Consider the following 24,174-nt stretch of genomic DNA (forward strand, 5'->3'; position numbering starts at 1 on the left):
AACAGAAAAATAAGGATGTTTATTAAGGTAATTTTTAGCCCATAGCTAGGGCTCATACTCAGCTCTATGAGCCACTGTCCGACCTCATTCCCATTCAATGTGAATGACGTTAGTGAGGCCAGGCCACAGGTAGATCCCATTGATCCCACAGTAAGGGGGTCCCTCCCATAGCCAGTACAGATGGATACACTGCTGGAGATGAAGAGGGAAATCACTGGATTAATACATGCCTCTGCATCCTGCCTGGACCCTGTCATTACCCCCACCTACCATGGGCCAAAGGTGCCTAGTACCATGTTGTGGGGTATCAAGGGAAGCCCCTTTATTAAACCCCAGAGCTATGGGAAAGGGATGCCCTTCCCTTCTCAGCCATCCCAGGCCTGGAGGCCACTGAGGTAGAAGGGGGAGGGGCCAGGCCACTCTGATGCCCCTTGTGGGCCCTGCTCTGGGCTTGCCCCTAAGGAAGCAGGGGGCTTTTGCTGGTATGAGAGAGGCTGGTACATCAGCCCAGACTGGAATGCTGCAGTTCTTCCCGAAGCCATGAGGGCACTGGCTGGCCAAGCCGGCTCAGCAGCTTTGACAGCTCCAAATTGTGGTTCCGGAAAAAATCCGTAAGGAAAAGGCGAGACTAACAGGAGAAAAATGAAGTCAGAAGTGCTGAGGAGTAGGACACGATCAGATCTTAAAGTGGAGAGGGATACTCGACCCCTGGCTTTACTTACCTCAGTGTCCATATCTGGGTACCTCCGGCCTTTGCTCTTGCCTAGACAACGAGTCTTGCCACCTTCCAGTCCCTGGCACCAGAATCCTTTATCTTCATCAAACCTGCTCAACAGGAAGAAGCCAGTAGGTAGCAGAAAAGAAAACCAGGCCCCATAAATGTACACTGCCTCTCCCAGCCCACAGGGACATGTCTCTCCTTGCAAGACCAGGTAAATCCAGGTCTCTTCCAAACAGACAGGGTCAACCTGCTTCCCCATTTCCCCCAGAGTCATCCTCCCCTGAGTCATGCTCTCCCACCTGAGGGTCCGTGTGTAGTTCAGAAAGGGTGTGATACCCAGGAACTTCTGGATGCTTTCCATTGAGGCAGCTGGATTGGTACGCAGCTCTTGGCCATCCACAATCAGCAACTAAAGGGACAGGGATGTGGTTCCCTGTGTATTCCTTAGAAGCCTCTGGGCAAAGGAAGAGGAGGGGAAGGGGACCCCAATGAGGGCTATTGGGAGCTGTACCTGTCCAGAGGGGTAGTAAGTCAGCCAGCGTTGCAGATGGGTGGAATAGTAGCCAGGGACAAGACAACGGTTTTGCAGGGAGCGGAGTGCTAGAGGGGCCTGGGAGGAGGCTGAAATCACCTGGTAGAAGGTATAGTTCAGAGCGACTGGGTCTCCATGTGCTCGCTGGTGCTGAAGGACAAGGAATAGGAAGGGAAGGGATTGGCAACTTGACAGAATTATTCTGCCCTTACTCTTGGTCTGATTAACAGACAGAATAGGCACTAGTTTAGTTTCTCCCCAAGGCACTAGTTTTGTTCCCCTATCTTCGCTGCTTTCTGTCTCTCCAGCAGTGACCACCAAGCTCAAGTTCTAATGTGGCCCTAGCCTCAGGCTCACCTGGTACCAGGAGTAGGCCCTATCAGCAGGGTTGGTGAGCACAGTGATGATCTTGGCTCGTGGCAGGAGAGCAGCCCCCCGCCGTGGTACAACCTCTGAGTCAAAGTAGGTGGCACTTTTTTCAAACAGGAAGTCAGTGCTGGCATTAGAAGGAACAGGGAAGAAATCCATGTACCTAGGAAGCAGTAGAGAGGCAGAAACTTGGCAATGTGAAAGGGCCAGATGTCTGTGCAGGTGGAAGATGGAATGGGGTATTTTAGGGGAAGAGAGTGTTCTGAGAAGCACTGCAGGTCTCACCAGTCAATGCCCTTGTGGTAATTGGGGCCGTTGAAGAACTGAATCTCCTCAAAGGTGCTGGGGCTTGGGAAGCTGCTAGTCACAGCTGGGTGCAGGCTCAGGAAAAAGTGAATAGCCGTGGTTCCTAAATGGGAGAGAAAGACCAGGCCATTGTGGGAGAGAATCCAGCTCAACAACAGAGCTTGAGGGGAGTTCCTGACGTGACTCAATGGTTAACGACTCCGGCTAGGAACCATGAGGTTGCAGGTTTGATCCCTGGCCTTGCTCAGTGGGTTAATGATCAGGCGTTGCCCTGAGCTGTGGTGCAGGTCACAGACGTGGCTCAGATCCCGCGTTGCGTTGCCACGGCTCTGGCGTAGGCCAGCGGCTACGGCTCCGACTGGACCCCTAGCCTGGGAACCTCCATATGCTGCGGGTGTGGCCCTAGAAAAGGCAAAAAGACACAAAATAAAACAAAACAAAAAAAAACACAACAGAGCTTGAAAGATGTAAGAAAATAACCACTCTGGGTAGTACAATACCCTTTGGCCAAACTAGAGCGACTGAGGCAAAGTCTGAGAGCAGCCCAGGGAAGGGTTAAAATGGTGGTTCTCAGCTTTGTGCACCAGAATTACCTGTGGATCGTTAAACAAACTCCACAGGTGTTTCTGATACACAACCAGGTTAAGAATCACTCAAGGGAATGGATTAATGAGGGGTGAGTATGAGAAGGGAGTTCCTTGGCCAAAGAATTCTTTGGATTTAAGGCAAGGCAACAGAAGCTGGCTAAGGATGATTCACCTGTCTTCTGGGGTCCCACAATGAGGAACTTGGGGAGCCGATCACAGGTTTTCTCCTTCGACCAGATATCTTTGTGCCTCTTGTCATCACAGGGATTCTGAAAGTGAGGCCAAAAATCAAGAGAAGGCCAAATTTTTCTTCAACCCCCACCACCATCATGTCTCTAGGTCAGCCTGAGCTCCATCTGTACCTGCCAAAGAGGGCTTCGCTCTTGAGGGAAGAGGTCAAAGTACTTTCGTGCAAGAGGGACAGGAGGAAGGGTCTGCAGGCGCAGCCGTGTCCAGCACTGGAGAAAGCGCACCAGGCTCTCAAATGTGTACAGGCCCAGCCGATCATTTCCATAATTAGACAGATGGGTCATAAAGATGCTGATCTGAAAGGAGGTGTCTGTGTGTAAGATGTGGAGAACCTACCCCACTTCAGAGGTGAGCCTGGTAAACAAAAGTCCCAGCCTGCAAACATCCTGACTCCAATTTTCTAGCGCTTCCTCTCAGCACCTTACCGGATTAAGCAGCACTGTCAGAAAGAGTTCTCCACCTCGGATGCTCCGATCTAGTTCACGAGAGCCTCCAGGATACTCATTATAGAAGATTGTGTGAGTGAAGAGGCCACATGTCTGCCGTGGCAGCACCTGAAAGGAAAAGAACAAACAGTAATAGATGAGATTTGAAAGGCAGAATGAGATGTAGATGAAGGACAAAAGACCTGAGGCATTAGAAGTCCCTGGGCAGTAGGAGGACAAAAGACCTGAGGCATTAGGAGTCCCTCTACAAAGAGGACTCTGAAGTTACAGCAATAAAGCTCTCGCTAAGAGAGTTATGACATTTCACCCCCCTACCCCCTATTATGTGGATGAACTTGGACGATGCAGCTTGGGGGCTGTCCAAATGTGGGAGTTTGATGCCAGTTTTTGTTAGGAGTCCCTCACCATAATGCCATTGTGAATGAAGCCACGGCGGTAGCGGGCTGGGCGGAGATGGGGATACTCCTCAGTGCTGGTCACCTGGATGCCCCACACAGATTTCCAGGCCTCATAGAGCTGTGTGTGGATGGGGTACACGCCGGAGTGGTGGGGGGCCACAGCATACCCCAGATCCGTGGGAATCCCATGCTCCTGGGAATGGCATAGACTCTCACCAGGACCTGGCGAGGTTTGGGGAGTAGAGGGTAAAGAGGGTGGGGATGCCTCCACACAAAGAAAAATAGAAAGGGTGGGGATAGGGTACCCCATTAGGGGGAGGTTGAAAAGGAAGCATTATCTCTGGGAAAAAGTTTGGGGAAGAGATCCAAGGGTCTCACCAAAGCGAACTGTTTGTTGAGCCTCATCTGGTCAGCCAGCACGGAGCGATTGTGGAACAGGTGTGGCTGCATGTGACTCCACATGTGGGGGAACCACCAAAACTCCTGGCGGTGCTTCAGCAGCATGTCGTCCCCTGCATCCTCCTCCTCTGTCCCTATGACCACACACTGACCACTGACCACAGCCAGTCAGTCCCTGTGCCCTCCCTCGTTCTGTAACAACAGGTCTCGGGACAACATTGCTGACCTCCACCCACTGGGGACTCTTTTCCCCATTGCCAACCTGCCCTCCAGCCACCTATGTTCACCTAAATGTCACGCCCACTGCTAGCTATTCACAGCATCCTGACCCCAAATCTTGCCCCATTTTTCCAACTTGTCTGCCCAGGAGGAAGGACAGTGAAGGGACAGATCAAACTAAGATCGACATGCTGAAGGAGCCAGGGAATAAGCTCACCAGTATGATAGAACTTGCCCGAGAAGCCCAGGTTGAAGGTGAAGTTGGGGACTAAGGTCCTGAGCTTGTTCTGGGTGGTCAACAGAGCCTGGGAAGAGTACAGAGACATGAGAAATCAGGAGAGAGCAGACTAAGCAAGAGAAAAATGAGAAGGAGCATTCTTCTTGCCTGGAAAGGGCAGGGAGCATTACCTATGACAAGTTAGAATCAAAGAAGGGAGTCTGATAGGACAGAGCTTGAAACAGCTTCTAAGGAAAGAAATCTGAATCAGGAGAAAGACTGACCTCAACATCAGCCACCTTCATGCGGGTACCTTCCTTGCCCACAAAGATGTCATCGATGTCCACCAAGATGTAACGGTCAAGGTCCAGGCAGAGGCGCTTGCCAGTGAGGTATGCAACAGCATCGACGAAAACCAATTTGTGGAGCCAGAAGGAGAGGCCGTGGCCAAAAAGCACCCGCTGGATGCCATCATGAAGCCCCAGGTCTTGTACCACAGTAGGAAGCCGGGCCCGGCGGGGCACTGGTCCTGGCACAGGGGGCTCAGCTGGCCGAAGGCTGGCAAGAAGCACTGGTTCATATGTGCTATGATTGGATTGGAAGATGGTCCAGTCATCACCAGGCAGTGGCCCAGGCTCCAGGCGGCTGGGACGTGTGAGATGCAGTAGTGGGGCAGAAGGATTCACTTGGTAGTCCCGGAGCCCCAAGTTTGAATGCAAGAAAAGGGGAAAGCCTTTGAGCTGGGCACTCAGCAAGCTATGCTCATGGGCTCGGAAAAAGCCAATGATGCCCACACCATACTCCACGCAGTACCGGTCCAGCAGTTCCCGACTCCAGGCATCCAGGTTGACATACTTGAGCAAGTTCTCATAAATGACCAAGACATACCGGCCACGGGTATGATCAGTTAGTGTGGGCATGTCCCCTCGGCCAGGTGCCAGCTCAGTGCTATAACGAAAACGACTAGACTCCAAGATGGCCACAATCTCCTGCCCCAGCTGCGAGTATGCACTCTCCACAAACACAAGGACCACGGGTTCAGTTCGAGTTGTCTCTGGAGGCCTGGGGGGCCGGGGTGGGACTGGAGGCCGTACAGGGCCAGGACCAGCTGCCCCCCCACTGCTGCAGTCTCCCAAGGGCAGGGGCAATGGTTCCTTGGCCTTGGGGCTGGTGGATACGTAGTAAGCCAAGAAGCCCATGGAGCCCAGACTGAAAACAATCAGCAGCAGTATGAGGCGGTGCAGTTCCAGCTGCCGAGCTGGGCGTACCACCTTCCACAGCTTGAGCATGGCGGGGGAGGTGAGGCAGGGATGGGGACCACCTCAGGGGATGGGAGGTAGGAGTTCTGTGGGCTGAGGCTCTCTTGGGAGGGTGGAAGGAAGTGAAACGAGGGGAAAGGGATTCCCGCAGGGTCAGTTCCCTGAGGAGGTGGAAACGAGTCCCCTTAGTATAGGGCAGGGGAGGTAGAAGGGGCAACAAGGGGCAACTGGACAGAGTCCACTGATCTCAAGTCACCATGGCCCACTGGCCCATGGCTTCAGGATGCAAATCTAGCCAGGCTCCACCTTTGGTCCTGGCTGAGCTCCTCACACCAGAGGTCAGCAACGTTCACAGTCTCTGCCTCACTATCTGCGAGAGAGAGAGAAATCGGTGGGTTACTTCTTTCCTCGAAACTGTGTTGTTAATCCATTCCCCTCTTCACCCCATCTCGCTTACCTCCTGCTCACAAGATTTGTTCTCCAAAGAAAAGCTCCTGTAAAAGAACAACACAATCTGAGTCTCATACCATTGCTTCACAGCCTGTTCCCTTTCTTAGAATACTGTCTAAATTCTCTTCCTGCGCTAAGCTGAGAAATGAAGCAGAGTATCCAAGACTTGTTGATGGGAACAAATCTCCCATCAACAAGAGGCCAAATAGCCCAGGAGGCTGAAAACAAACCTGCCCTGAAAAGAGCTTCTAGGCTGTGACCGAGCAGTTGGCTAGCCAGCAGGAACTTTGGTTTTCCTGCAAAGGGACGGAAAGCCCCAAAAGTCCTGCGCTCCAACGAAATATCAGATAAGAGGAAACTCATGTGTCTGTTAATCTTCCTCATCTATCAAACCTGACATCACAAGCTTAACAGCACTAACGAACTTGCAGTCAGTGGACAATATGATGGGGGAATTAAAGACGAAAGAGAAATGGTGCTGGCTAATCATTCTACTACCTTCGAAACCCAGAACTTGGACATTCTCTTTTCCATTGCTTGTGAAAAATTACGCATCCACGCCCTTTACCTCACCTGTGCTAGTGTCAGGAGAGGTAGTAAAAATGTGACCTGTGCTAGTGTCAGGAGGGGTGGTAAAAATGTAGCCCTGGAGCAAGCCACATCACTGGCATCTCAGGAAAACTACAGAGCTGAGTTCAGAGTCTCTCTCCCTATCCAGTCCAGTTCTCCTTCCTAACTTCGCCTAAGTGGTTCTATCCCCTCATCTCTTAACAGCTCAGAAGGGTTCTGAGCTAGCCTGGAGAGACATGAGTCCTGTTACAAAAACAGAGCCAACTGAGTGAGGCAGGTTGAGAGAGAGCAACAGGAGCTGAAGTAGTATCCAACTGATAACAGAGAGACGATTTAAGAACACTATGATCAGAAAGTAGTTTTAAGGAGACCTAATTTTGGAGACTCCTTTCCTTAAATAGATAGACTGCTTCTAGAGGCCTTACCTTGGCCTCTCCTGGTAAAGCAAGTGGCTGCAATCTCTGTCACCTACCCCATGACTATACATCTCAGCACGATTCAGCAGAGATAGGGTCCTTCACAATCGAGAGACACAAATTTAAAAATAGTTCACCTCTGGCCTGGGTAAAACCAATCAGCATGAAAGGAGAACTGAGAGAGGATCAAAATGGTGACAGGGAGGGGGGTGAATCCTAAGAGGAAACTCTGGAGCAAACACAATAGTCAGAAGTCACTGTGGGGAAGTAGATACCGGGGGTGTATCACCCATAATGTTAAGAATAATAGTTAACATTTACTGAGGGCTTACTCTTTGCCAGACAGTCTTATAAGAGCTTTCCATAGATTTAATGCTTACACTAGCCTTAAAAGGTAAGTAAGAGGTAGATACTCTTTTTATCCCCATTTTACATGCCAGTAATTTGAGGTCCAGAGAAGTTAAGTAACTTGCCCAGGATCACACAGCTCAGTGGAGGAACTGGGATGCAAAGTCAGGCCTGTCAAGGTTCAGCCCTGCTCTTAACCACTGCATTTTAGCTTCGGACCTAGAAGAAGAAGCAATATTTAGGGAAGGGGTGCAGAGAAAGTATTGGGGGAGGCTGTGAGGTGGAATGCTAAATACCGAAGCGGGACCACCGCGCAGAAAGGTGCTGAACGTGTGCGCAGCAGCGGGAGGTTCGACGGAAAGCAGCGGAGGTGGGGGCTGGGGAGGCCGGGGGGTGTGGGGCCCACGGTGGAGACCAGCGGCGCGGATGCCGCGGGAGGAGGGGGACAGAGCAGCGCCGTGGGCGTAGAGGGCGGGCACATGGGGGCTACGGATGGAGGGACCTGCCGGGGGGGGAACACGCGGTCACAGGTGGGTATGGAGAGTCGGGCGTGGAGCGTTGAAGGGGAAAGGGCAAGGGGCGCGCGCGGACTAGAGTCAGCGGTGACATCGGGGCAGGAGAGCCCCGAGGGGAGGAGGAGCCCCGTGCTGAGGGGACGAGCAGACAGGAATGAGGCCACTACCAGGGCCGGCCGGCGGGAGGGACAGGGGGAGGGGAACGCGGGCCGCCCCGAGGGGCCGCCCGGGACGCCCCTGCGGGAGGTTTTGGTGGCCACGGTGAGGGAAGTCTGTGAGGGTAGAAGTGCGGGGACCGTGGGTGGGGGCCACACTCTGAGAGGGGCGGGGGGGGGGGTCTTCCCAAGGGCGTCTCACCCGGCGGACTGGGCGGCGTCCCCGCTGTCCCCGGGCTCCGCCACGTCCCGGGGCTGCCCGGCTTCCCTGCTCTCGGGGCCTCGGGCCGCGTCGCGGCGGCTCCGCCATCTCCGAGCGAACGCTCTGCCGCAGCCGGGCCCAACCACCGCTCCCACCGGGGGGGAGGCGGCGCGCTGCCGCTAGCGGCCCCGTTCGGGTCCCTGCCGCCTCCGGGCCTGGCAGCCGCGCGGCCGAGGTGCGGGGCCGCCGAACGGTGTTCCGCAGCGCTCGGCCGAGCCGCCGCCTCAGATACAGCAGGCTCTGCGCGCCGCCGGCAGAAGCGCCCCCCTCCTCCCTGCGCGGTGGCACAGTCTGGCGAGCGTCGGGCGCCGCGTCTCTGGGTGCAGGGGCGGGCCGAGGGTGCGGGTTCTTCCACTCCGCCCGGCTGAGGGGGGGAGCCGGGCCGGCCCACTGAGGGACGGGGCGGGGGGGCGGGGTCGGTCCTGGATGCCGGCGGGGCCTGGGGGCGGGGCGAGACCCGGAGCTCAGTCCCTAAGGGCCCAAGTTCTTCCCTCCACCCCAAACTCGCTTCAGCGGCTGGGGGGACTGATTGGAGGCTGATGAATTTATGAGGAAGATTAATTCTTAAATGGGCACAAAAGGAGTGGGAGAAAGTACATCTCTCCACCTGAAACCTTGTAACCCAGGCTGCTAAAATCTAAGCCTCTGGCCTTAAGCCTCCAACAGCAGTAACACCATGGACTGTTTAAAGGTTATTTTATTAAATATCTTCAGTTCAAGGTTTCATTGTAACAAAGCTATGAAGGGTCTACCAACATTCAGAACAAACACTATTTTTAAATTATTTCTATGTCGTCATGCAAAAATTCTGCATCAAATGCCTTCCATTTCCTGTTTAAAAGGTGTTTTTTTTTTTTTTTAATAGTCTATTGTCTATAGATGCTGACATTAGCCCCAGAAGAGGAGTAAGAATGCTTAAGAAGTGGGGCTGGAGCAGCCATATGAAGCTATGGGTCTTAATGAACTCTAAGACCATTTGTCTTCAAGCCAGCAAAACCAAACCCTGTGGTGAAGGTGTCTGCGTGCTGGTACTGCAGGCTGCAGGGCAGTAAGGGGCCCAGGGACTGGGGCATGCAGGAGGTGCTCCGAGGAGCCTGGCTAAATCCAAGCACCAGCACCTATAAGTCTGCTCTCTTCTCAGCTGGCTCCAAGGTAAACCTGTAGCTTTGCCTCTTCCCCCAGCTCCTGTGCTTCCTTAAGGCAGTCCGGGGAGCTAGGGTCTACCCATCTTTTCCCCCAATAGTGCAGACAGGTCTGCACAGTTGTTTTGGGGGGAACCAAGGCCATGACCAATTGCTCCTCCATTATCTTCTCTGCTATCTGCTTAAAGCATAAATTTTTCCCTCCTGGAATGGAACTCCTTGAGCACAGAGAGGGACAATGAATGTAGGAGCCTTGGCTCTGGACATCTCTTTTGGGTACATGCAGGTGAGGGTGGGGGTGATGCCCATGCAGACTGTCCAGCAATAAGTCTGTACTTCAGGTGGTCAGTAAAGAGACGCCTCTTTAAAGAGGACACCTCCTCTTCTTGCCAGAGTAGTCAGGTCAATCTCAAAGACAGGAAAAGAGATGGGCGTGCAGGACGGGAAGAGTAAGGAGGGAGGCACCCCTGAGGGCAGCCTGAATGCATAGAAACAACCATCAACTCAATCCCACTGCCTTACTCCTCCCATCCCACTTGGCAGAGGGCCCAGGCCCAGATGAGGGTCGGCACAGGGACCACCACTGTGAAAAGGCAAGACAAAGATGGTCCGAATCAGCACAGAAACAGAACTGCCAAGGGCAGCAGCGGGAGCCGAGACCAAGGCCTGGCTCTCTCCTTGCTAAGTTATAAGAAAACAAACACGAAGCAAAGCGGCAACCCCTCCCACTTCCCAGCTGCAAGGATTGGGCCTCTATATCAGGGCCCACGTGCATTGTGCATCCTATAGAAATGGATGAGTAAGTGAGTGCATGTCAGACTAACACGAGGTTTCTCATCAGCTTCGTAGCGGACACACTTCTGCAGCACCAATTCTCTTCCCTTCTACACTACATGGTACAGTACAGCAACGTCCGGGCCACTGCTTCTCAGTCCTGAGGCCACTGCTTTTCAGCTGCCTCCACAGCAGGCTGGGAGCTCTGAGTTCTCTCCCAAGTAGGTCTGATGGCCACGATGTTCTTCTCATCAGCCTCATTCTAGGTGCGTATACAAATTCTGAAGAAGTCCATTCCTAGACCTGGGGCGGGCAGGCCACCTCAGGGGCTGCAATCACATCACAGCCCCCAAAGCTCTGTCAGTCTTTGCCTGGCCCCCCGAGTCCATGGAGGCCAGAGGTTGAGCTCACCTCTTCAGGGCTGGTGGGTGAGCCCAGTGCTTGTGCCAGGATGGGCATCACACAAACTCCTGCCTTCTTGCTAGTCCAAGGGCTATCGGTGGTTTTAAAACGCATCATGGTATGGATCCCATTTTTTTTTAAAACAATCTTTTTTTTTTTTTTTTTTTTTCCTTAAATGTAAAAAACACCTCGGTACAGCAGAGACAGACACGAAGGGCGGGCGGGAGGGCTGCATGCAGGGGCGTGCATTGGCTGCTGCCGCTTTGTAATTTAATTGTTTTAAACCTCAAACGAACAGAACTGCCACTGTCGCTCAGGCCCTCCAGAGCCACTGGCTGCGAAGGTTTGACCTCCGGCTGGGATCTCCTTATGCCCCTGTCAAGACGTGGTAACAGAACAGAGGACAATACAGACACAGATGAGTTCCCAAGACTTAAACACACGCCACACCTGGCTAAGTCTGCCTGAGAACCTGAGAAGGTGGAGAATGGGGGAGAGGCTAGTATTTACTTTCTTTCCTTTTTTTTTTGCCACAGCTGTGGCCAGGGATTGAACCTACACCACAGCAATGACCTGAGCCGTAACCAACTGAGCCACCAGGGAACTCTGAAAGCTGGTATTTAAACATAACATTGTCTCATGATTGCTGTATCTTATTTAATTCTCACAGCAATGAAGGAGGGGGGCACCACTCCTTCCCTCTTTTGACACCCGAGGAAAGTGAGGCTTAGGAAGTAATCTGTCTGAGGTCACTGCATTTGGAGGCATGGGGTCAGACCCAAGTGTGTTTGATTTCAGAGTATAACTTATTATCCACCCCCCCCCCACACACACACACACTCTCTGTCCACAGCCTTTGCTACTTTTCTGGGATGGCCCATATATCCTCCCCAGGTGCTTCCTCTCACCCTCTTCTTCCTTCCCTGCCCCCACTTGTCCCAGCGCCCTGTGCCCCCCAACCAGGTGCACCTGTGGCTGAGCTCACTGCAGCGGTGCGGCAGGGGCCCCTGAGCAGTGGTAGTGGACATTGAGCCACTTGCCATCCCGGCGGTGCCAGACCCGGGTCTCCTCCGACTGGCTGGTGCGAGGCCGACCCTGCCCATCGATGTACTGGGTGAGGCGGATATAGGCGATGCAAGCTGCGTCCTCTCCGATCACGTGGACATGCGGGTTCAGGATGGTGGTGTGGATGGGCTTGCTGTTCTTGGATAAGACTGTAGGGAGCAGGGTAGGGTGGGGTAGGTAGGAGGGTGTCAGGCCTGGGCACTGGCATTTTCCTCCCAGCCCGCACTTCCCAAGTCTGTCTCTCTCTTGCAACCATTGTGGAGTCTCCAAGTCCCCTGTATACCTTCCAGAGGCCAGGAAATCCCATCAGATTAGTCTTGGTTATTCAAAAGGAAGAGAAAGGTAGGGAAAAATGGTAATAGCAGCTACTATTTTAATCCGGCATTGTGCTGGGGGGTTTACACGTATAAGCTATATTCCTTGGTCAGTATTATTTTCTTCATTATAAGATGAGGAAATAGGCTCAAGGAAGTGAAGTAATTTGCCCAAATCACACAATATTTGAACTCAGGACCATCTTAATGGAAGCCTATGATGATCTTTCTACTGTTAGGCGAGTTGAGCTTTCATGAGGATTGGTTTGTCCATAATTAGGGCTGTAGAGCAAAGTCAAGAACTTAAAATAGTTAAAACTGATTGCTGATTTTAAAAGGTCCAAAGTTTAAAAAAGATCACTAAGGCACCAAGCTCAGTATATTCCCCAGGGTTCCCAGGATTCTCTAGTGGGGGAACCAAAAGAAGAGGGATTGCATTATCCCAGCAAACACCGTGCCTTGTGTTGCATATATTGAGATTCACGTTTCAGTTCAATTCTAATGTCAGGGGCTACGTGAGACCTTCCAGGGAGCGTCTACAAACTCTGGAATTGCTCCTGGCTAACAATTACTTAGCTAACCTAGGTGAAACTGAGACATGGAGAGGATGGTAGTTAGTAGAGAAAAGAGTGAGGAAATAAAAGGGCAGGATGGGGAAGGCCCAGAATAAAGTGCAAAAGATGAGAAAAAAATGAGGAGGAGGATGGTCTTAGAGAGTGGAGAGAAAGCTGGGAGGTGATGGGTCAGCTTCTTTATCCTCTGGGACTTGCAGGGACTGTCCAGAGGGTACCCCCCCAAACCCCAGCCCCAGCTGGGCCTCCCGTCTCCCTGCGTGGCCAGGAGGAGGACCCTAGCCACAGCTTCTGATCTCACGATCACCCACAGTGCCCTGCTACTCGCTTGCACATTCTTATCCTGGTTTTAATTTCCTCTATTGTGAAAACCTGCGGACACAGAGCTTCATCATGACTCGTTGAGATCACCTCAACCTAACCACAAATGGTTTCCCAGCATCTTGGAAAGAGGTGAGTCTTAAAGCAATACAGTGACCCTGATCATGGCAACTGGCATTGCTGAGGGGCAGCTGCAGGATGGAGGGGCACACGGGGCTGGAGGAGGGCCTTCAAAGGTACAGTTTAAGACCATCCTCTGGGCACAAGGAAGCAAGCACACAGCCCAGGGTGTGGCAGGCAGGTCAGTAAGGGAAACGCGGGCAATGGGGAAGAGGAGAAGGCGAGCAAGCAGGGGGTGAGGGGCAGGCAGGAGTATCTCAGCAGCACGAACCCACTCACGATTCTCAAAGTAAAACTTATGGAAATCCATCCCTTCCACCAGGTTACCAAGGGCCTCAGGCTCAAAGGAGGTGAGGCCTGGATCACAAATCTTCCTGTAGGGAAAAAGAAAAAGCAGCCCATCAGTCTTCTATGGGAATTACTTGTTTTTCTTCCTGTGGACGAGGCTTGATCCCATGGCTGGGATCTTAGGGCCCCACCTGCTGAACCGCTTGGCTCTGCCCTTTCAACCCTTGGCCAGGACACCAGAGGTGGGCTCCATCACTGATGTCTACCTGGAAGGGCTCCCAGACTAGGGGCCTGGTGTTTAACTCAGATACCCAAGGCCCGCCTTCTTTTTTCCCCGGGTCCTAGCTGCATTGGGGGAGGAGGGAAGTCCTGGCGAGATGACCTGGGACTCAAGGAACTAGGTCTCTACTCACGTGTAGGCCTCAAAGTCCCCATTGTTGATGGCCTCAATCAGCTGTTCTGTGATCTTAATGATCTCCTGTTTTCGCACTGTGGGGGGAAAATCCAGCAATTTACCTGTGTGAGACTGGGGATCTCCCAAGTGACAGAAAGCCCTCCCCTGTCCTTCAGCGAATCCCCTGTGATCTCTTTGACAAAGACATCCCTCTTCTGTCTTTAAGCCTCTTGCAGGAGGAGTGAGTCCCCCTTTTCTCTCCAGTCCCCCTCTGTTGTCTGCAGAGCTAATGACCCTCTCCTCCTGAAGCCCACCTTATGGTTCTTGGCCTGTGCCTCCCTCTCCATCAACAACTAGGATGCAGGAAACTTTTCTGTCTTTCACTGCTGAAGACCCTGACACACTGAATATTCCGCCCTCAGTCTGTGCATCCCATCCCCAGCAGGTTCAGCCTCTCAAAGGAGCATCCCCTGTTTCCACCACCCACATACTTCTCTCACCTGAAGGGGCTCAGTCAGGTCTCAATTACCCCCACCTCCCAGCCTTCACTCAGTGGCCAGAACTTAGCCCTGGGTGACAGCCAGCCTGAGAGCAAAATCTAGCCAGGGATGAGGGCTCCAAAGATGAACAGAGCCGTGGGATGGATGCTTAATTCTCTTCTGCTCATCTCCTCCACAGGGCTTTTCTGGGATAAAGGGTCTTAGAACCATAAACACTCTTTTTTAAATGGAGCCTCTCACCAGAGACACAGCTCCATTTACCCTGGACAAGCCTTGGAAAAGCTGTAAATCTCATACCAGCTCTCAAGCCAGGATGTGTCCCTTAGGAAATCCAAGACAAGGCTCAGACTGACAGGCAGGCAGAGCTGGTGCCCTGAGAGCGCCCCACCCCCCAAGTCCCAAGCCAAGGGACTGCTGGTGACATCTTGCTCTCAGGGGCAGCTCACTTACAGGGAGCACCACTGTTAGCAGAGGCCACCACCAGGGTAAGGGAGGGCTCCACTGAGCTTGGGCTAACCCTGACTGGAGCCCCAGGCTGGCCCAGGCCACAAGCCTTTCCTCACTGGAGCAAGAGGCTGCAAGACAAATGTGAGCATTAGAAGAGCACAGCCAAGGGGCACCGCTGGGAGAGGGCAGTGCAGCCAAAGGTACAGCCAGGAGGGGGCTCCATAGCCCTTAGCACCATCAGGGGGCAGCTCTAGGTGAGTGAGCAGCAGGTGAGGAACCCTGGAGCTCTATCCACTTTCTCGAGGCAAGCAGGGATGCGAGTGCGTGCAAACACACACGCAAACACACACACACACACACACACACACACAACCTCTCCATCCCCACCAAACCCATCTGCAGGACCTGACTGGGGCCCTCTGGGTGAAGAGGATCGTGTTTAGATACTCTAAAAGGATGGGTTGTAGGAGGAAAAGAAGCAGACAAAGGCATCCTCTACAAAAACATAACTGAAAATATAAATACAAGCTACTAGTAACCCAGCAGGATATCCTATTTGGTTTTCATAACAATGCTATGAGATAGGAGCCATTTTATTCCCACTTTACAGATAAGGCAACTGTAGCTCTGGGAGGTTAAACTTAACTTTACACATTTCTGAGGGTAATGTAGCTGGATTTCAAGTCTGGTCTGTCTCACCCCAAGCTCTTAATACGGTATTATGCTGAGCCTCGAGCAGCACCACATCCTGACATGGTTTCTGGACCATGGCAATTTCACCCCCACCCTCCCCACCCCCACCCGCTTGGACCCGACTCCTGAGTCCGCCTTTCTTCCTGGCTCAGTGCCAGGGCCAAGCTCCCTGCAATCCCTTGGGCTTCCTACTCCTTCCCCCTAGCCCTGTTCTTCCCCCCTACTCCTCTTCATGTCTCTGAGTCCATCTCAAGGACCCCTGCCTGGTCTTAACCTCCAATCGCTCCCCCACCCAGCAGAGGCTGAGCTCCCAAAGCTGACTAGATGGACAGCTGCGCTGGGCTGCCAGCTCTGGGGGGAATCCCTGAGGGGCTTCAGGACGAGCCAGGGGGATGGAAGCCAGAATGTGCCTCCCTCACACTTACTGGCTGAGGAGCAGAGAGAAGGCTGGGGCTGCATGCCTGCAGAGGGGGCTGTTCTGTCCCGGGAGCTCCGTCCTTCAGGCACCGAGCTGCCATTCCCAGTGCGGAGCGGGGCAGCTAGCCAGCCAGGGCAGGGCAGGGCAAGGCAGAGCAGCCAAAACAAACAGAACAAGGCAGGTGAGCGAGCAAGCTGGACAGGACCCGAGCCCGTGGCACTGAAGAGCCGGGCAGACGATGCCTCGGACTGTGGACACTGGACCACGTCCCATGCCACCGCCTCTGCCAGCTGACAGCCCCAGGAAGGGGCACAGACCTGGGTTTGTGGCCTCCGGAGGAGCCTTCAAACAGCCTGTACAGGGATCCCTGCTCCTGGGAAAGGTGTTCTAGAGGGCAAGGCTACAAGGTTAAGAGCCCAGGTGTGGAGGAGCTGCTTACTCGGCCAGCATCCCCCAAAGTGAAATGATCTGACCTTAATCCCAGCAGCCCTGGAGGCACTTCTTCACTGCCTTATACATTTAGGCTTGTTTTTTTTTATTCTGATTACCAAAGCTTTGTTACTCTCTTATTGCCTCTGGGCATGCTCCCTCAGCTCTGTCCTGCAACATACCTCCAACTTTTCTGAGATCCTGACCTAAGGTCACTTACTGAAGGCAAAGGGAGCATTACTAGGAGGCCAAACCAAAGAGCAGGACACAGATTCTCAGGGGTCTGGCCTGCTGTGCCATGGCATACCCCCTGGCACTCCGGCCGGTTCCAAGCTTAAGCTGGTGGTCCTCACAGGACCACTGGGACATGGCCACATGTGGTTCTGATTCTCATTCACGCCAAGGCTTTGTGATGAGAGTGACCAACCCATCCCACTATGTCCAGGGCTCTGTTGGTTTTAAAACCAAAATTTCCACATCCTGAGAATCACCTCAGTCCTGGGGAAGTGGGGACGACTGGTCACCCTACTAATGGCTCATGACATCTGTAGGCTACTTCTGCGGGATGTCACAGCCGCAGCAGCAGCGACAGCAGGCACAGTTCTTTGAGCTCTGGGCCTGGAGAGGCTCAGGAGAAGCCTGAGTTTGGCTATCCTAGACATGGCCAAAGAAGAGAAGCCTCTTTCCCAGCCCAGCAACAGCAGACAAGGGCCTCGTACCTTGGCCCATGGAAAGTAGGCTTTTATGCCAAACCCTCTCTTGGGGTATAAGGAGCCACAAATCTCAGTTCTGAGGGCAGATGAAGCAGGGGCCCCACTGGAGCCCAGGCGCTGGGGACACTGCTGGGGCCCCTTCCCCACCAAGGGTCGGCACCTACCTTTAAGGTCCTCATCTTCTGTGGTGGTATTGCAGCTCTCTGTGGAGCCCTGTAGGCCAAAAAGAACAAGTTTCTATACATTCAGGCCCTTGGAAACCAGAGGAGCCAAGCAGAACAAAAGCAGAATATGTGCTCCTACGGGAGCTGCAAGGAAAACTCAGAGGCTCTATAGCCGCCCTTGCCATGTGACTCTTAGACCACTCCAGATCCCCAAACACCCTCCCCAGTTTCCACCAACTCCGTACCTGTATCATTTATCCAGTTACTCAGGCTAAAACTTAGTCATTGTCTAGGTTTGATTTTATGTTCATTGTTTTCTTTCTCGGTTTCCCTCATATCTCAATTATCCAGTCTAATATCAAACCTGACAGTTTTACCTCCAAAATCCATTGCGTGTCTTACCTCTTCTCATCAAATATATGACCCCAACCCCGAGTCCAAGATACCAACCTCTGGCACCTGAACTACTACCACGGCTGCCGGGTCTCCCTGCTTCTACACCTGCCTCCTCTCCCAAGTTCTTGCCTATAACATGGCCAGTTTTTCAAAGTGTAAATCAGCCTCCATTACTCCCCCTGCTAAGAACTTCCAACAGCTCTGTCAAGTCCTACAGAGCAGATCCTTCCTGCCCCTCCAACTTCACCACCTTCCTGCCACTCTCGCCCTTGCTCACCATGCTCTGAGCCTGGATTTCTTCAGTCTCGTATCCATGCCCAGCTCTGGCCCTTGCATTGCCTCTGTCTAGGGCACTCTGTTCCAGCATCGGCCTGGCGGTCACCTTCCAGTCATTTAGTTTTTAGCTCAAATATTAACTCCTGAGGGAGGTTCTTCCCTGACCACTTAATTAAAGGCCCTATTCACTCTCTTATTTGCTTTGGGTCATTTTCTTCGTAACACTTATCACTACTGGATTTTATCTTATTTATTTGGTTTCTGCTTTATTACCTGCCTCCCTTTCACCTGTGGAGAGGAATTTCACCTTGTCACCTCTATAAACCAGAACTATGGATGGTCTGGACTCAATAAATATTTACTAATGATAGTGAAAATAAAAGACAAAGTTATTGAGGGCATAAAGGGAGAGGCAATGGAGAATGAATGCTCTTGGGTTTGATTATACTTTTTTTTTTTTTTTTAGGGCCACACCCATGGCATATGGAAGTTCCCAGGCTAGGGGTCAAATTGTAGCTGCAGCTGCTGGCCTACACTTCAGCCACAGAAACATGGGATCCGAGCCACATCTGCAACCTACACCACTGCTCATGGCAGTGCTGGATCCTTAACCCACTGAGCGAGGCCAGGGATCAAACCCAAGTCCTCATAGATATTAGTCAGGTTCGTTACTGCTGAGCCACAACAGGAACTCCTGGTTATACTCTTCCCTCTGCTTTTCTAGCTAACATTTACTCTCATTTAAACTTCATAAGTCATAGAGGAAGATTTTATTATTATATCCTCAATTTACAGAGAGAAAACTGAGGTGCCAAGTGGGAGAGTCGATTGTCCAGGGGTCCAGGTCCAGAATGCAAACCCAGGGCTGTCTGGTTCTACAGCCTGACCTCAGAATCACTAAGGTGTGGCGTGCCCCAGTGGCTCAGTGGGCTAAGGATCTGGTGTTGTCACTGCTGTGTCTTGGGTTTGATCCCTGGCCCAGGAATTTCAGTGTATTGCTGGCATGGTCAAAAAATTAAAAAAAAAAAAAAAAGTTCCCCTGGTGGCTCACTGGTAATGAAGTTGACTAGTATCCATGAGGATGTAGGTTCAATCCCTGGCCTCGCTCAGTGGGTTAAGGATCTGGTGTTGCCACAAGCTGTGGTGTAGGTTGCAATGTGGCTCGGATCTGGCATTGCTGTGGCTGTGGCGTAGGCTGGCAGCTACAGTTCTGATCAGACCCCTAGCCTGGGAACTTCCATATGCCACAGGTGCAGCCCTAGAAAGTAAAAAAAAAAATAAAAAAAGATTCACTATGGTATGATGTCCTTCCTGGGAACAGTGACAAACAGGCATGTGCTACCCCTAGGCTAGCCTATGCAAACACCTTGAGCTTGCAGCCTGCAGGCCGCCATTTGCAGGACCCTTAGACCGTGTGACCCAGTCTGCTGTTTCCTGCTGACCTGGAAATCAGGAGACCGGCTCAGGAACCACTCACCTTGATCCCATCTGTAGCATTGTGCACCACGGTGGTTTGAGGCTCCTGTGAGAGAAGATGAAAATTACCCTCCTGACCTGAGGACAGACCTACAGACAGCTCCTCCCTGAGGGACCCCACCCTTGCCCCAGTACCCTCGTACACTGACCCTATGATGACTACTGAGGCCTGCTTGCCAACCATTCTCAGAAGACAAAATATCCTGGCTCAAATGGGTCCCAGGCAGCTGCAAGCCCCAGACTTCAGGGATAGCACTGGCTGGTAAGGAGAAGGCTGGCACTTAATGGAAGCAGGTACTGGGGGAGCCAAGGACAAGGGCCTCTGTTCCTGATTCTTGCTGGATCTGAGTGTTTTCCCCCCCATAGGACAAGTACACTGGAGGAGCTGCAGGGTTGGGGGCACAGGCCAGGCCCTGCCAAGTGTTCATCAGTGGTGTGCGGGAGGCTGGGGTACAAGGTGAGTGGACTAAGATCTCTCAGAAAGACCGGCATGGTCCACGGCAAGCTGAGCCCACAGAGCTGCCTGCTTCACCTAGAGTTCCTGTCCCTACAGCACCACAGCAGGCAGCACAGGAGGCGGCAGGAAGGAGGAGGAGGAGCAGGCACAACCCCCCTCCCTCTCTCCCAATCACTCCCTTGCTAACTCTAGCTCCGGCCGCCAGAGGGAGCTCTGAGAGCGCACAGTGCCTCTTGGCTGAGCCCAGACAGAACATGGGCAGCCCAGGGCTCTCCAGGAGCCCAGAGACCTCAGCACCATGTAGAGGTGGAGGACCCCTATTCATGGCTTTGCAAAGGGAGAGGCTGAGGCAGATTTTACAAGGAGGACTCCAAGAACCGATGGGTAGATCCCAAGAAAGCTCCTACCCTCTCCTTTTAGAAACAACTCACCTTCCCTGCCCTCACAGCAGACCCATCGGGGGCCCAGCCTGGGGCTGGGAGGTTTAGCTGAGAGCCCTGATCACTCTTTCCCAAGAGCAAAAGGAGCAGGAGCAGCAGTTGTGCCATGCAGGAAGGAGCACGGCCAAGCGGGACAGTGAGGGGGAAGGGGCCTGGGGGGCAGTACACAAAGCAGTTTGCTCTACGGGGATGAGAAAGCAGAAGGGCCCATGAGGCCTGGGAGGGAGGGCAAGAAGAGGAAGCAGGAAGGAGCGGGGGGGGGGGGGGGGGGGCAGCCGGGGGCAGGGGCGGAGAAGCCGTAGTCAGGAGGTACCATGGCCGTCTGCAAGGGCGCAGGCTCTTGGGCTGGGCTTACGAGACTGTTTTTGTTGTTGCTCTGTGGCTGAGACAAGAAAACAGATGGTTTAGTTCCTCTAGAGTCACCAAAGCCTCTCAGATTCGACTCCCAGACCTCCCTCGCCCCCAGGCCTGCCTGGAGGAGCTAGGCCTGAGGTGACCTTCATGACACTATGGAAAGGGAGCCGTGGTTGGAGAGATGATCAGAGGAGATTACTTGGAGGGACTCAGAGACCTAGCCCCCGAGGCACCCTCAAGGGGGGATGAGCCCAAAGATTCATCCAGAAAGCATCTCTCCAGAAAGCTCTGCTTACACCAGGTGCTATGTCAGTGCACAATCAAACTTCACCCAAAGAATTCTGGATCTTTTCACTTTATAGGGGGAATGGAGTGTGGTTTATAAGAAAGCAGAACAAAATTCAGAAACTCTGGGTCCCCTAACTGTGGGCAGTCTCCTGCTGTCCTTTCAACCTGCCACCCTCATCTCCTTCTCCTTAAAACACCAGATTGAAGCCTGATCTGAAAAGAAGAGGAATAAGAAGAGGAAGAAAACCTGGCCTAGGAGAGGGTGTCCAGAGAGGAGGGGGTGGAATTTGACTCTAGATATAAAACACGCCTACTGACCCCAAGGAGCAGAAACAGGGTTGTGCTGTTGGCCTTTTTGCCTGATAAATCTTAAGACTTGGTCAGCTGGGAAAGAGGGCAGAGCTACAAGGAGCAGTAGGTGAATCTAGGCAGGGGCTCGGCAGCAGTCCCAGAACCCAGTCCCTGGGAAAGAGCAGACTGCCCAGCAGGCTGACACACCCCACAGCAGCAGACCCGTGGGATACCTCCTCGCATTTCAAAACATCACACTGAGTGGCACAGCAAGGGTGGGTCGGGGGAGGATGGCGAGGAAGGAAGGAGGCCAGTCTCCAGGACAAGGAGTCATACTGATGCTCTCTGCCTCCTGCAATCCCCTAACCAATACACTCAGACTCACTGGGAGTCCCAGTGGAGCCGGCGGCCACTGAGGAGCAGCCTGATGCCTGCAAATTCAACAAGCAGAGACAAGTGTAAGGCTACTGTCTCTGGGTGGGGTGCAAATGGGGGCACGCTGGCAGCTAGGATGTGCTGCTTCTCTCCTGAAACACATACAGAAAACCTACTCCTTCCTGCCTGGAGGCCTCTTTTATGGCCCCTTGGACCAGACCTGAAGCCACAATTTGCTGTAAGTTGAGATGTCCCCAAACCCAGGGCTAGGCATGGAACCTCAAGCCAGACAACCAAGTGCTACAAGACTCCATTGAACTCTACAGGCCGGAGAAGGGGGTCCCAGGAGCAGCCTAATTTCACATGAACTCTGCTCTCTTCTATTACCCCAGAAAAGAACAGAGTCCTCCTAGTTCAGCTGCCAACGCAGACTGGTTAGGGCTCACTGGAGGAAGGTATTCTGTTCGCAAAGCCCAGGTGAGACCAAGACCCTGGCAGGGAGCCTATAAAACCTGCCATATCTGCAGAGAGCTCCGATGTTACCCAGATGGGCCCACCTCTGGCTTTAAGAGATGGTTTCATAAAGATTCAGGCTGCCATGTTCCTCTGGGTGCCCTGCGTCCCATGAGAAAGAATATGTGCTCTCTGCAGTCTTTCAGAGGGTGGGAAGGATGAAACACTGGGCACAGCCTACTAATGGGTACTTGCATGGGGCAAAGGTCAGGGGAGCGAGGGTCAGAGCCCTGGGCCTATGACTGGCTTCTCCGCAAACCATGCAGAGGCCCACCAGCTGCCAGTCTGTGGGAAATGGCTGATCATGCCCGGTGAGCAGGGCCTCTCCCCACCTGGGCAGCAGTGAGTGAGGGTCTCCCCACAGGACTTGCCGCCTGGCCCTGAATCCCTATGAGCCTCACAAACTGCCCTGGGCTGCTGGGGCAGTCCAAGCTCTGCAGCAGGGGTGCCACACCACACTTTCCAATGCCCATTTTTTTAGGCCACGAGGCGACCTCGGGCAATGGCCCCCGCCTGGCAGGACAGGCCATGCCTGCCCACACAGCACAGACATGCAGTGAGGATGAGTGAAGCACACGCACGTGGCAGAATGGGTTTGCGTGGCTGGCAGGCGGGCGCAGGCAGCATGGAGCGGGCAGATGGGTGGGCAGGCAAGGCTCACCATTAGGTGCACGCTGGAACTCGACTTCCTTTTCTGGACACACCACAGCGAAAGGGAAAGAGAATGGGAAAGAGGAGGTAAGAAGAAAAGCACAGAGACGCTGCAGGTTAGTGCACCAGCGTGGGCTCTGCCTCAGGAGAAAAGAGCAGAAGGAGGAGACCTGGAGTCCAGCACCAGAAAGGTTACAACAGCATCTAGATCAACAGGCACAGCAGACCCCGGGAGAGGAAGAACTCTTTGGCTGTCAGGTTCACAAACAGAGATTTAGTATATTGAGGTATCTCAGCTTCGCTCAGAGAAAAAACTCTTAAAAGGAGATTAAGTCACAAGTAACATTTTGCTGCAAATTTACAGGTTGGGGTTTATGAGGCTAGCTCACCTATAGGATTATGTATTTTTCTCATTACTGGGTCTGCCTGAAATTCCTAGTGAGCAGCTATTAGGTAAAGAGCAAAAGCTAGTCTAGGTCATCCTCAGCTTTAACAACAGTTGACTTCTGAACCTAGACTTTTTCCACTGCACCCTTAAGCTGCTTTTCAGATAAAGATGTTGAGCTTTTGAAAATCATCCAACAAATATTAAATTTGGCCTCCCTTTCTTTGTTGGTATGGCCATGCACATTTATATGATTTCAATGTTTTATTGCATTTTATAATTAGGAAGCAATGGAAAAACAGGAGTGCTGGTGATTAAAAGTGCAGAGATCACACAGACACAAAGGTGTCAACCACGGGGAATGCTCAAAGCAGTGATGCCTTAGCCTCAAGTAGATGCTTACGGACTTTACGTTCAGATGTAAAACAAGAACGCAACAATAAAGACCACACAGAACACTGAAAATACATCCTAGAAGATTGTGTCTAAAAGGTGAAAGGTAATTAATTTTATCATTTAATTTTTTTTTTTTTTTTTTTTTTTTGGTCTTTTTGCCTTTTCTAGGACCGCTCCTATAGCACATGGAGGTTCCCAGGCTAGGGGTCTAATCAGAGCTGTAGCCTCTGGCCTAGGCCAGAGCCACAGCAACGCCATATCCGTGCCGCGTCTTCAACCTACACCACAGCTCATGGCAACGCCAGATCCTTAACCCACTGAGCAAGGCCAGGGATTGAACCCGAGAACTCATGGATATTAGTCGGGTTCATCAACTGCTGAGCCACAATGGGAATTCCAGGCGAAAGGTAATTAAGAATTTTATAATTTGCTCACTGGGAAAGAGAAGTCTCCTTGGAACATGTCTGTCATTTGACTATTGCATATTCCTCTAACGATACCCAACAAATGCTTACTTGAGGGCTGTGTGGTGAACACAGATAAATGTTCCCACCCTCAAGAAGCTGACATTCTACTTGAGAAGTCATTTTTGAGAATGCATTCTATCCAAAAGAAGGGGACTACAAGTATTTAAAAGAATGGTCCACAATTTAGAATGAGATCTAAAAAAAAAAGAGAAATCTAAACATAATGAGGCCTCTT

The 24,174-nt window shown here is 52.4% G+C and overlaps 2 protein-coding genes and 1 long non-coding RNA gene across 48 annotated transcripts in view; 1 reads left to right on the plus strand and 2 right to left on the minus strand.

The window, feature by feature from the left end:
• Positions 1–4: 4 nt before the first annotated feature.
• NDST2 (N-deacetylase and N-sulfotransferase 2) lies at positions 5–8,711 on the minus strand. 7 transcript variants are annotated; one of them, XR_001301015.3, is made up of 16 exons: positions 8,359–8,711; positions 7,612–7,705; positions 6,160–6,196; positions 4,728–6,072; positions 4,444–4,531; positions 3,987–4,141; positions 3,616–3,801; positions 3,190–3,318; positions 2,878–3,060; positions 2,688–2,784; positions 1,908–2,031; positions 1,611–1,785; positions 1,353–1,403; positions 1,021–1,175; positions 723–825; positions 5–628 (listed from the first exon to the last, which is right to left on the minus strand). XR_001301015.3 is itself a non-coding variant. In XM_005671114.4 (16 exons), the coding sequence occupies exons 4-16, from the start codon at positions 5,730–5,732 to the stop codon at positions 503–505; spliced, it is 2,652 nt and encodes an 883-aa protein (XP_005671171.1). In that variant the 5' UTR covers positions 5,733–6,072; positions 6,160–6,196; positions 7,612–7,705; positions 8,359–8,711; the 3' UTR covers positions 5–502. The 7 variants fall into 7 exon arrangements, 4 of the variants coding, with proteins under 4 accessions (XP_005671171.1, XP_084853503.1, XP_084853505.1 ...); XR_014828146.1 differs by having other exon boundaries at positions 7,576–7,705; XM_005671114.4 differs by having other exon boundaries at positions 1,021–1,130; positions 1,233–1,403.
• Positions 7,860–18,040, plus strand: LOC146396884 (uncharacterized). Its single transcript, XR_014828162.1, has 3 exons — positions 7,860–8,016; positions 9,284–9,570; positions 10,402–18,040. It is a non-coding gene; the product is annotated as an uncharacterized LOC146396884 (long non-coding RNA).
• The window catches only part of CAMK2G (calcium/calmodulin dependent protein kinase II gamma), a 57,441-nt gene continuing 42,364 nt past the window's right edge, over positions 9,098–24,174 (minus strand). For 6 of the 40 annotated variants that reach the window (XM_084993149.1, XM_084993145.1, XM_084993142.1 and 3 more), the window contains 8 exons: positions 20,533–20,601; positions 19,324–19,368; positions 17,175–17,223; positions 15,876–15,989; positions 13,830–13,905; positions 13,408–13,502; positions 11,706–11,950; positions 9,098–11,111 (listed from right to left, as the gene is read on the minus strand). In XM_084993149.1, coding sequence (XP_084849275.1) covers positions 11,718–11,950; positions 13,408–13,502; positions 13,830–13,905; positions 15,876–15,989; positions 17,175–17,223; positions 19,324–19,368; positions 20,533–20,601 — 681 coding nt within the window. In that variant the 3' untranslated portion in view covers positions 9,098–11,111; positions 11,706–11,717. 40 annotated transcript variants of the gene reach the window in all.

This window comes from Sus scrofa, chromosome 14 (assembly GCF_054392235.1).
Source record: "Sus scrofa isolate SSC_HxYL_T2T_F1_AM1 chromosome 14, Sscrofa_HxYL_maternal_Yorkshire_Landrace_v2.0, whole genome shotgun sequence".
NCBI classification, from domain to species: Eukaryota; Metazoa; Chordata; class Mammalia; order Artiodactyla; family Suidae; genus Sus; species Sus scrofa.

Coding starts and splice junctions, on each gene's coding strand:
- NDST2 (XM_005671114.4), bottom strand. CDS start 5,732: ATGCTCAAGCTGTGGAAGGTGGTACGCCCAGCTCGGCAGCTGGAACTG. Junction 2,785..2,877: donor AGCGAAGCCCTCTTTGGCAG/GTACAGATGGAG, acceptor CCTCACTTTCAG/AATCCCTGTGATGACAAGAG. Junction 1,131..1,232: donor CTTACTACCCCTCTGGACAG/GTACAGCTCCCA, acceptor CTGTCCCTTTAG/TTGCTGATTGTGGATGGCCA.